General features: G+C 40.1%; 1 protein-coding gene across 1 annotated transcript; it reads left to right on the forward strand.

Annotated features, from left to right (window-relative positions):
* The first annotated feature begins 5,890 nt into the window (after window positions 1-5,890).
* LOC124254693 (zinc finger MYM-type protein 2-like) lies at window positions 5,891-7,303 on the forward strand. The gene is made up of 2 exons (XM_046688540.1): window positions 5,891-6,852; window positions 7,246-7,303. Exons 1-2 carry the CDS (start codon window positions 5,891-5,893, stop codon window positions 7,301-7,303), a joined length of 1,020 nt encoding a protein of 339 aa, XP_046544496.1.
* Window positions 7,304-12,892: the final 5,589 nt, after the last annotated feature.

A 12,892-nucleotide genomic window follows, 5' to 3' on the forward strand; every position in this document is an offset into this window, starting at 1 on the left:
GAAGCCCAACGCTCTTAAGATGTTCATTAATGAGGACCTAACCCGCCCCAGAGCCATCCCAGCTAGTAAGGCCAGGAAGCTGGTGTCTGACAAGTGGGTGGAGTCCACGTGGGTCACGGGGAGGAGTAATCCTCATCAAGCTGCTTGATGTGGCTCAGTCAAAAAGGTAGCCACTTCGAGGATGTATGTGAATCTACGAGACTCAAGATGGTATTTAGTCTCAGTCAGTCTCACTCAGGATTCTTAGGATTATGTAGCATGTGAAACCCATCATAAGTGACTTGATGACACGGTATCCAGTGTGAACATACAACATTTCAATATCCAAATTGTGGTACAGTACAACCAGACATTATTGAGAATTTAAAGATTGTACTTTTAAAAAAAAAATTCACTCATTACTCACGTATTAAATGTGAATATTAGCAGAACATAACTCCAGATTCAAAGACAGGTGAACAGTGAGTATTTTGTCAAGTCACCATTGGCAGCAATGCAGGTTTCAATGCGGCGGGGCATACTACTGAGCAAAGAAGTTAGAAAGTCGTGGTCCATGCTGTCCCAATATCTGACCACCTCTTCCTTCATTTCAGCAATATTTGTCAGATTTTTCTTATTGACACTATCCTTCATAAGTCCCCAAACATTTTCTATTGGATTTAGGTCAGGGCTACAGCTTGGCCAATCTAATAATGTCATATTTTGGGTCCGAAACCAGGCCTGTGAATGCTTTGAACGATGTTTTGGGTCGTTGTCCTGCTGGAAAATCCAAAAAATATCCATAGAACACGTGAGCAGATGGAAGTGAATGTCCCTCGAGAATATCTGTGTATCGCCCACTGTTCATATTCCCTTCGAATACACAGAGGGGATATGCCACCCCACACGTTAAATTTCGGACTGTACTTTGGGCGCTGCTACAAAGGTTTTTTCAGTTTGTTTGGTGCAGAATTTCAGTGTATTAGGAAACAGCCACACAGAACTTTTATCTGAGAAAATCACACTGTCCCAGTTAAGATTTCTATGCTGTAAGCACCAGTTCAACCTTTGCTCCTTTTCTTCAGGTTTCATGATCGGTGATGGAACTCCTCGACTTTTCTGCCAACCCATTGCATGCAGCTCAGTTCTAATTGTCTCCTTACAGACAGCCACAGTTCCTCTATCAATCATATCCAGCCTTAAGTTTTCTAAACTCCTTCGTTTGTTTTTAGAAACGAGAATACCAAGCCGCCTCCTGTCATCGACAGTCAATTTTCTGGGCCTACCTGCGCCTCCCTGGTGCTTCGTGTCATATCCATTTGCAATATTTTTTCAAAACACGATAAACAGTGGACAAAGGGATGCCTGTTCTACTTGAAATCACTTTAGCTGATCTGCTGTCCTTGTTATAATACTCTGAAATCAACTTTCTCTTCTCTAAATCATCCATACTGAGGATCACTGAAAATGTCGTCTGCTAGCAAGTAAACAAAGGGGGATAACTCTTCAGAAACTAAAGAAAAAGGATTAACGGAGTTGTCTCTCTTGAATGAAACCAAGCACTTGATAGCTGGTCAAGATTGTTTATACTAGAAATCCAATTAAACATATTCCTAAAATTCTCAATAATTTCTGGTCATACTATATTACGATGTACCTTATCATTGCTTCTTTTGATTTTGTTCACTTATCTGAGTATATCTTCAGTTGAAGTGCTGGAAACGTCTGGTAAAATTGCATGGAAACACTATCTGTGATATTAACAGTGGGTTAAGGCTATGCCATGTTGTGTTTAGCATCAATGTGAATTTTACTGGTAATCTAAAACTACGTACATAAACATCAGGAATCCGCTGACAATCTACCATCACTTGATTACAGTTTCATTCTGAATCTGCTAACATAAATTTAGCTGATATTGAAGCTTGTTGTTTTTGTGTTATTTTGTATTTCTTTTGAATAAACTAATATTTTATCGGATTTCATTGGATACCATGTCATCTGCTCACTGCTTGTCTCTCTGATGGATACGTTTGAGATATCCCGTTTACCAAAGCCAAAGCGGAGCTATGAAAACGCCGGAAACTTAAGCCCAAGGAGAATGTTGTGCTCAGAGAGTCCGCTGTATGGCAGGCTGGGGCAGGTTGAGACAATCATAGTTATCATTTTCAAAGCGACGCCATTAAATCACCGGGAAATGAAGGATAACGAGGAGCTCCCCTTTGGGCCAAACAAGCAAAACGAATAAACAAAACGGAAGGTAACATAGTGAAATTATCAGCGTATGCAAATGGTGACCTCTACATTAAATCTCAGATGTCAGACTTTAACCACTGTCTGTTAATACCCAGTTATCTAATTTACTATACACTTAACAGGCGAAATTAACGAGAGTAAACGAGAGGCCCATACACTGCATGAAATATATGGCCATTCAGTTTAACAATATATACTATGACACAAAATAAGGGATATTCAAATGAAAAGCTGTTGCAACTATTGCAACGATTACTGACTGTGGAAAGATAAGAGCTGGCGACGCAGTGAAGTTCAGTCATGCTAATTGCTCGTGGCCGTTTCTGACTTGACAGGCGCCGCATGTTAAAACAACAGCACACGTGAAACTGAGTTTAAAACAAGATTAGAGTAAATTCCAGTCTGTTCTTTACTGAAATGTACTTATACACACAGACACTCACTGTAGATGTGGAATGTACATAATTGGCGTGTTACCACGAAATTTATACACCTATTCTCACGAAATGTGCACCATTTGTAATTTTACGTGTCTCCCCATTAAAAACATCAACAACATTTTTACTGATTTCACCTGTTCATTTCATGATCATATTAGGGACCGTTCATAATTCGTGGCTAAAGGGTGGGGGGGGGGTGGGGGTGGGGAAATGATGATTTTAAGGGGGTCACCCATTTTGTTCTGGGCAGCTAGGAGGGGTAATCAATTTGGTACATTAAAATATGTTTAAAATTATGCTTAGAAATTATGGGAAGGGTGGGGGGTCATTCACATTGTACATGCTTCTCCATAAAAATCATCATCACCCCCCGTAGTCATAAATTAATTATCCGAAACATAGAATTTGTTAATGATCTTTTATTCATGTGTGTGACTCAGGGTAACAAGTTAGTCAAGATCACCAAATTAGATCTACAACAATTTGAGTGAATATTTCACTGTAAATATTCATCTAGTATGAACAAAACAGATTACATTTCGACATAAGGTATTGTTCCTTTCGCCCATACCCAGAACATTTCTTTATATGGTGTAATGGTTAGAATGTGTGTTTAATATGAAGTCTCCATAAAAGTGTAATCCACGTTCCCACATGCAAATGACCTAATTATTTTAAAAATTGTATGTATTTATTACATAGTATGCCTTATTTACAGTCTTATATAGGGACAATACAATATCAATCTCACAGCCACTAAATGGACCTATTCAGTAGTAATAACCAAGTGAAGGTGATGCGCTTCCTTTACACTTTAAACGTTTGGTGGGTGCTAAAGGACGTCTGTGTAATCCACGTTATGTAATCTACATGACCTCATTTCCAAAGGAGCATAACTGTGTTCGCGATGTGCACACAAAAGTTATGTACCTTTGGCACTGACCATCCACTGGTTCAAGAAGTAATATTGGCGCAGTCATCCAAGAGCCAAAAGCATATGGCATGACAGACGCTTTGTTCAGTGGTGTGATTGAAACGTGAACGATTGTCCAGTGACATTTTACAGTTCATCACACGCTACCAGGTCTACTCAGGTAAGAGACTTTTTTATGGATTTAAAGTTATGAGATGAATTCTTCTGAACAATAAATGATTATTTGCTTACAACTGGCTTATCTACGGTATCATTGTTGATATTCTACATCAAACTAAACACGTAACGTCATTACAGTTTGGATGGATTCTCACTGTTTTTCTGTACTGTCATTCTTTTCCCACAGAGGTTACTTGCCATATCTTCCTACGAACCTCTGTTCTAATACGGCCAATCGTAAAATCCCCTAGCGGCAAAAGATCGCAACACGAATTATCTCCCCTTCTTCCTATCCAATCAGAACACGTGTTACATCGACTTAGATTCAATTTGAATAACACAAGCAAATGTGGGGCCCCATCTACCGGGGACTTGTGTTGATGTTACACACAAGACGTTTAATGGCTAGCTTGTCCCGTTGTCAACGTGGGCGATGGAGACGCCACTGATCCGCCATAACATGACTGAGTTCTGTCTAGAAAACACGTTTGCGCATCGCGCAGGGGAAGAGGTTTAGTTTTCTCGAAGCATACGGAAATTACCGAGGCCTTGCGAATGATCACTTTTGAAACAACGTCGCTGATTGCACAACTAAATCTGATTGCCTCCAATCGCGAGTCTTGAACGCTCACACCATGAAAGGGCCGTATTAGAACAGAGGTTACGTAGGAAGATATGACAGGAGTAACCTCTGTTGGACTGACTGACTGACTGAGTTTAGTTTTACGCTGCTTTTAGCAATATTCCAGCAATATCACGGCGGGGGACACCAGAAATGGGCTTAACACATTGTGCCCATGTGGGGAATCGAACCCGGGTCTTCGACGTGACGAGCCAACGCTTTAACCACTAGGCTACCCCACCGCCCCTAACCTTTGTTGGAAGAGAATGCTGGACTGTCTGTACTTTGAATAATGAATGAAACGAAGAAACTGTTAATCACTTTTGTATTGTAGGAAAATGGGGTTTTGTTGGGAATAGAAGTTATTTTCTTTTCACATTATTGGGGGTTGTAATATATATATATTTAGTGAGAAGTTTTAGGTAGCAGTTTCCGGGAGTAAGTGATTTCTCCAGAGGTTGCTTGTAGTTAATAAAATTCCGCTTTTTACCTTCGTTTGGCTGTAAAATTCCGTTGGAATTATTCCTTTCCCGGACAGTTGACAGTCACGGCATGCGCTGCCATGCCGTGCTCGGATTGCCGTGGCCCGGTGTGTATTCTGTTTGCATTCCGAGTGCGGTATGGTAGAGCTGTCGTGATTGGTCGGCTGACTCCATTGCGGGCCAATGGGAGTTAGGCTACTTCTCCCGGGTCAAAGGTTAGCGCGCGGGGTATTTAAGGGCCTGTAATGCTCAGAGAAGTCGCTTGCTTCAGGACATCCTGACCGAACAGTAAGTCGGGAGGTCTTCCTCCTTTCCCTAGGTTTTATATAGTATTATTTTGCATGTAGAGTAGGAGAACATTTAGTGGGTTGGGGGAAACGATAGGATTAGAGTAGGCTTTGTATGTAGGAATTAATTAGTTAGGACTTTCTTTTTCTTTGGGTCTTATAGACTGCTAGTTGTGAGTGTGTGTCATGCTGGCTTCTATTTATTTTGTTAAGTTTGGCTTAGTTTGTTTTTATTAATTAATAAACTGTATTTATTTGGTGAAATCTGAACTTTGTTCTTATTTTGTGAAGAATCTTTTACAATGACTTGAACAACCATAGAACCTGAAATAAGGTCCATGAAAGGTTCCGCTCTCCAGGTACCAGATTAACATCTAATTAAAAATACACAACGCAAAGTCAACAACGGAGAGCGTTAAATAACAACATCGAACCTTGATATATGAACCTTACTGTCACTGGGTGACCTCCCTCAGCGGAGGCGCCTATTACAGTATCTTTTGTTTTGACTGTGTGTATACGTTAGCACCCTCCTCAAGGGTGATATGGATTTCAACGCTCGAGCCGTCAGGCGAGAGCGTTGAATCCATATCACCCGCAGAGGGGGGGTGCTAACCTACTTACACCACGTGGGCGCCGAATGGACTCGTCCATCGCTTGTTGCACGGGCGTTTCCTGACCGCCAAGGTTACGCGTACACTTGGTTTTGGGAAGAGAAATCATTGTGCAACATGAATTCAGCAGACGACGAGCTTTGTCGGGCGTCACAAGAAGCGGAGGCAAGCCTTATTTATAATGATAGCTATTTTGAATTGTTTGAAGCCTCTCAAATTATTGAAAAAGAAGTTCAAGAAGGTAAAACTGCAGAACGTTTTTATGAAGCTAATGATGGTGACATTGAGAAACGTGCGTTGGATTCTGTGCCTACTAACACCCAGCGACGGGATAAATGGGCGTACAACACGTTTACTGCCTGGGCTATCGCCGTAAATAATCGGAGGGGGGGAGGACGAAAACCGGTTACTGTTTTGGAAGATATGGGACTTGACGAGCTAGCTTATTTCATGTCAAAGTTTGTTCTGGAAGTTAGAAAAAAAGATGGCTGTGAATACCCCCCAAATTCACTCTTTCAAATAGTTATGGGTATACAATCATACATAAAGACTGTTTCTAAACGAAATGTTGAATTTCTCCAGTCTGATGTGTTCGAAGAATTCCGCCAGGTTCTTGACGGAGAGATGAAAAGACTGACACGTAAGGGGTTGGGACAAAGCGTTAAGAAAGCTGAAGCTATCAGTGCTGACGAGGAGGAGCTGCTATGGAGGAGTGGTCAACTTGGAGACCGGAACCCGCGAGTACTGGTGAACACCTTGCTTTACCTGAATGGCAAACATTTTGGACTTCGTAGTGGCCACGAACAAAGAAAGCTAAAGCACAAAAACTCACAAATATCCCTGAAGACGAGTCCTGAAGGACACGAGTACTTGTGTTACCGGGAAGATTACTCTAAAACTGTGCAAGGGGGCCTGAAGCATAGAAGAGTTACCCCTAAAGAGATCGAACATTACACAGGTAGTAATCCTGCCCGATGTCATGTTCGTCTGTTTAAGAAGTACTTATCACTGTGTCCTCCAGACGGCCATGATGACGCTTTGTATCTTCAAGCTCTTCAGTCTCCGACAGATAAGTGTTGGTAAGTGTTTCGTGAGTTTACAACTTCGGGTTTTAATGTGACAATGTCAGAGATGCATTCATATCCAAATATTCATCAAGATATTGTTAAAATAAATATTTTTGATCAGCGAAATGAAAAATATTTCATTCAAACCAGACCATTCGTTCAAACTAGTGTATACACTTCATCCTATACATGAACCTACATTTGTGTACAAGCTCTTGTTTACATGGAGACGTAACATTATATTACAGCCGTCTGATTTAAAAGCACTTTCATGTCAATGAATAGCAGATTTATTGTTAGAAATAAACATAAAATAAAAAGTATCTATTAAAAACATGCAATACACCCAATGTTCAGTATTGGATTGGCCAGAGTCTATAAATTACAAATTCTCCCATGTTTCAGGTACAGCCGACAACCACTGGGTCACAACACGCTACAGAAGATTGTCCCTGAAATGTGACACAAGGCTGGTGTAAAGAGCTACAAGACGAACCACTCACTTAGGGTTACCACGGCAACCCGACTGTACCAGGCTGGGGTTAGCGAACCATTGATAATGGAACGAACTGGACACAGGAGCGTCACAGGTGTGTATTTACTTTTGAGTAAAACAATCATTTAAGCGGAGCATGTTCGTTTGTTTAAAACTAAAGTCGTAATGTTGAGACTTACTACATACGTTACATATACTAATTTGATGCAATTTCCTTTCAAACAGGTGTGCGCAGTTACACCAGAACCAGTGAGGACCAGAAAGCCACAGTAAACGCCATACTGAATGACGAGCAACTGGGAGTGATTGGAGAGTCAACAGAGACCGTATCAAGGCCAGGCCAGGGACACACCAAGACCATCGCTGCAACCTCTAGCTCCATCGTTACGCTGGCGGCAGCACAAACCAGGCACCAGATTCTCATCGAAAACTGCGTTGTACATTTCACAATTAAATAAATTAAAATAAATGTATTTTAAAACAATCTTGTTCATGTAATTTTATTTTAGATTGGCACCTGGACGGTATCGACCCCGTATTCAGCTGCCCATACCCAGTTGTTATCCACATATCAACCTTGCACGTGCAGATAGAAGTTGTACGCAGAAAATTTTCAAATACCGATGAAAAATTACCGATGTCTTATCAATCTCGATAATTTTTCCGTGAAAGGGGAGATAAGTCAATGACAGAGGCGAAGCCGACCCTGAGTCTGACTTATCTACTTCCCCAGGTTAGACAGTCCAGCTGCCAAATAACATACCCAGTTGTTATCCACATATCAACCTCTGCAGGCGTGCAGATAGAAGGTTGATACGCAGAAAATCAACCTGCCAGAACAATGGACATAACACACCCTAGTGGTGTAAAATAGTATAGCAACATTTCACCAGTAATTTTTCTAAATTTCTATATGGTAGTGTTACTGTAACGTAGATTTCAATATTTGTATTCAAGTTGTATACTGGCCAAGTGTTGTTGTTTATCACACTATAATTATGTGGAATATATTTCTACTAACACTTAATTCTACCATGGATGCTCGAATTTGATTGGTCAATCAATATAATCAGACGGTATCGATTTGGATTGAAAATGCGTCTGATTTCACGGCGCTTCACTGCGCACGTATACAACACTGCCGCACTACTTCAGCTTGGCCACCAACATGACTAATATCAACACAACAGATCGAAGTGATGGAAATGCTGATGAAACATTTATTAAAACTTGAAAAATACAATTATACGATTTCTACTCCACAATTATTAGGGAACCTCACTATCATAATTATTACCCTCTATTATAAAAATATAAACTCAATTACAATACACAGCCCCAAACATAAACAAACAAAATCTAACATTTAAATCAGAAAACCTTGTAACAAATTAAAAATACATCCTAATCTATCCCTATTTGTGCGGCAAAACGTTCGTAAACATTTACCTACCTGGTAAATGGTATATTTGTTTCCGTTTAGAATGAGAAATTCGCAAGATAACGGTCAGGCGAAACACATATTTAGGCCACTCATACTCCATGTCCCGTTGCATCGTTCAAAATGTCAAAAATTGAACCTCGAGAATTCCGCCCTCTGCCACCTTCCCCGCAAAGCTGTCACTGCTATGTTCGTACACTTTGAAAGCTTGGCCACAATCCAGTCCCAAATGATGAGAACAATGTTCCAAGGAATCCCAAGTTAGTCGCATGTTCACTAAGCAGCAGCACTGTCACTCTTTTGTCGCATGCCCGGGGTGGAGGCAGGTACGTGAAATCATGATCGACACTCGCCGGCCATAAACATCAACAATCTTTGATGAGTTACAGGTCATAGGTCAATCTGAAAAGGATGTATTCTTCGATTCTGCAGAGTTGGGTTCGACAGTCAGTCAAGTATTTTTCACTGTCACTTCGAATTTCAACCTTTCGCAAAATGTAAACACTTGCTCGTCCGCCATTTCAAACTGTTGCGGAACTGTGTACTTCCAAGAAAATAAGTAAGTCAGACGATTCCATTATAGTGAGGCCAGGGGGGTACAGTAACGCGGCACACAAAACAATAGGCTGGTTTCGGTCGTGTGGAGTTATAATTATAAAAACCAAGCTCTTAGGTGTTATATTATTGCATTGAATAAACAGTAGTTTGTTTTCTTTGGACAGAATATTTTTTATGTTGCAATGTTAACAAAAATACGAACGGCACCTACCACTCCCTTCACAGACGAGTTCAATTCGCCTCTCGTCCCATGCCGGATTACGCTGTGTCTTCCGCAGGACGAGGAAGTTCGATATTAAATCGGTTATGGTAGAATAGAGATAAACGTATTGTTCGCGTTCGGCTTCAAATGAAATTTAGAGACTATCAATTCGGCGTAACATTCATCTAATTTCCAAACTCGGACGTTTATCTCCTAATTAAAAAGACGTATGTATGGTAAGTTTGATGATCAATTTATGCATATTAGATTACGCTGATTTCAGTAACGTAGATTACAATTCAGTAACGTAGATTACAATGACAGTCACTTTCATTACAAAGTTATGATCTGTAGCGGCTTTGTTATTGTGGTATTATTTTGGTAGATATTGCAAGACATTTAAATTACTTACTTACTACAACTAGTTCTAAACAAGGCCTTAGTATCTGTTGTCAAAAGGACCATGTCACAATTTGCTTCAAGGTATAATTGGGATTTCTGTTCTGCAGATGTTATACTGATGGTGTCACGTAGATTACAAAGTGGAATTTGGGGACCCAATCAAGACTGGCGATGTTCGTTTTAACCCTTGACATCTGACTTCCATGTTTCAGCAGTTCCAGTTATCAATAGGTGCACATTTCGTGAGAATAGATGTGAACACGTTGTGAATGAATAATCATTTTCTAAATCCATAGAATTAGGTTCCCAATTTATATTATTATAAAACTGAACATCTCCTAAATATGTAATACTATAGAGTAATTACGTCTACCTTCCAGGAGAACCACTTTCTTAAATGCCATATTGTGTATTTACTCATACATACTGCCGATCTTTACATAAGTTGCAAGTGATTGGTGTCTGGCTGTAAAGGGGAGACTTTCGCCTGCACGATAATGGCGTGTTTGCACGTAATTCCTAACGCGTTGTGAATGAATAATCCCTATACAATCATACTATTAGGTTCCCAATTTAATTCATCCCCTACATAAGTAGTACAGAATATTTTCGTCTACCTTCCAGGAGAACCAAAAGGAACGGAGAACCATTTGTACAGCGCCAGAGTGAGTGAGTTTAGTTTTATGCCGCTTTTACCAATACTCTAGCAATGTCACGGCGGTGAGTTTTCCACGCCTTGATATTGTTGAAATACTGCTAAAAGCGGCTTAAAATCATACCCACTCACTGTATCCACCACGTCTTGGTTATATGGGACATGCAGTTTCAATGTCCTAGTGATGTCCTAGTGGTGGTAGCAGCAGGGATTCGATACATTCAGCATTATTGAGGACTGCTATTCTGGTCTATCATTTTACTTAAGCATTTATACGTGACTTCAGGTTGCAGCATCAAAACATGTTTGTCATACCTCAATGACACAAGTATGCAAATTAGATAACCGGAAGTGAGATTTTTGTTTTATGTGAGACAACTGTTTGATTCGAAAGGTAAATATCAACTAAATTATACCAAAGATAAATCAAACGAGACAGAACTGTTGTTGTAACCGTTAATATTTCAGTTATTCTGCAAAACCGTTTCCAAGTGTTGTTTATAAATACTCCGAGGAACCGTTCCCTCTCACGAATGAATATGTCAGAAAGGAGTTAACAGGTTGTATATTTTGGTTCACACGGCAATCATACGATATATACCGAAGATTTCGGAAAGTTTCTTATGTTGATTTTGATGCATTTCATTCTTAAAAATGAAACATTAATGTGAAAAGTAGATTTCGTCAAGAGTGTATTTCAACATGGGAAATATCAACCTCCGTTCTGAATTAGTATTTGCCGTTGCGATAAAAAAGACTAACTTCATATTTCCCATATTAAATACAACTGAATGAATTCTCCCACACTAAAACATTGTTCAAAATCCCGGGGTGCACCTAAATACTTAGGATACACCGTCTGTACATATAACGTCTGTGACGTCAATAATAGTCTGATTGTCATATGTTGTTTATCATTTTGGATTTAAACAATAATGATATTACCCTTTTAATAGGTATAGTTATGTAAGCTTGGACAAATGGTCTCCTTCCCTTGACAAGCTATAAATGGGATTTTTCACGTGATAATTCATGTACGTGGAGGAACAGTTATATTGACGTATTGTGATATAAACATCAGTAACATATCCCAGTGTACAATCGCCATGCGGTCTACAGCATCTCGCTTTGCGGGATGAAACTCAGTATTAAAAGTGGGTTCGAATCCAGGGTTCTCCTTGATAATGACTAACAGGTGAGTGAGTACGCTTTTAGCAATATCCTAGCAATATCCCGGCGGTGGAAACCACAAATATGTTTCACACATTGTACCTGGATCAAACCACACGACCAGCCCACCACCCAAAGGTGATAAAACAGATGGTTGCAATGATGACATTGTGTGACCTGTCTGACTGCAGGAACCTTGCCGTGAGGATGTGTAACGCTGCTCCATTCTATCTACTCTTCACTTAATTAACACGAAGAACACGAAAGTGTGTCCCGTTGAAGATCTGGGTTAGAATTGGTCTCCAGCAACCCAGGCGACTAACAGCACTGGATGGTCAACCAACTACATTGGCTGACACATGTCATGCTCATGATGTTGATCACTGGGTTGTCTGGTCCAAACTATTTACAGACCGCCGGACATAGCTGGAATATTGCTAAGTGAGGCGTTAAACACACACACACACACACACACACACACACACACACACACACACACACACACACACACACACACACAGACACAAAGAAAAGTGTGTGCCTTTATGTTTGAATGTAAGTATCTGTCTGTCTGTCTGTCTGTGTGTGTGCGCGCGCGTGTGTGTGTGCTGAGTCAGGCGTCACATGCAGTCACATAAAGACAATAAAGACAATCCATACTACAACCCGTATTTTATTTATAGCCTCAGTCTACATCTCTTTCAACATACAAATAGATTGGGGAAGCTAAATCTATTTCCTTGTGAATAAAAATATGGAAGTAAGCATGATTCATGATGTAGGCCAACAAAAGGTGACGGAAAAAGTAAGTATTCTTCATACTAGGCTTCAGGATCTACCTCGCTAAAATCAATCGTTTTACGTGCAGATCAGACCTTTTTCGTGTTAAAATCATATCGATTTTATGCTAAAATCAGATAATGCTTCGGTTAGTTTACGTGACATCCATTCATGCGATTGTAGTTCAGAATGTGAAAACGCTTTTCATTGCTCTTAAATCGATACAATTGATACAATTTGTATCGTAATGTAAACGTTTTAGAAAGTGTAAATGTTGGTTCGCCCCTATATTTTCCACTCTAAAATAATGGATCCTTTCATACCACATCTGTAAATGAAATGCAGAAT

This window comes from Haliotis rubra, unplaced genomic scaffold, assembly GCF_003918875.1.
Source record: "Haliotis rubra isolate DU_JTF1 unplaced genomic scaffold, ASM391887v1 Scf58, whole genome shotgun sequence".
NCBI lineage: Eukaryota > Metazoa > Mollusca > Gastropoda > Lepetellida > Haliotidae > Haliotis > Haliotis rubra.

Bases quoted from the DNA above. Each gene is read 5' to 3' on its own strand.
- LOC124254693 (XM_046688540.1), top strand. From the start codon at position 5,891: ATGAATTCAGCAGACGACGAGCTTTGTCGGGCGTCACAAGAAGCGGAG. The intron at 6,853-7,245 runs GTAAGTGTTTCG...CCCATGTTTCAG, and splicing joins TCTCCGACAGATAAGTGTTG to GTACAGCCGACAACCACTGG.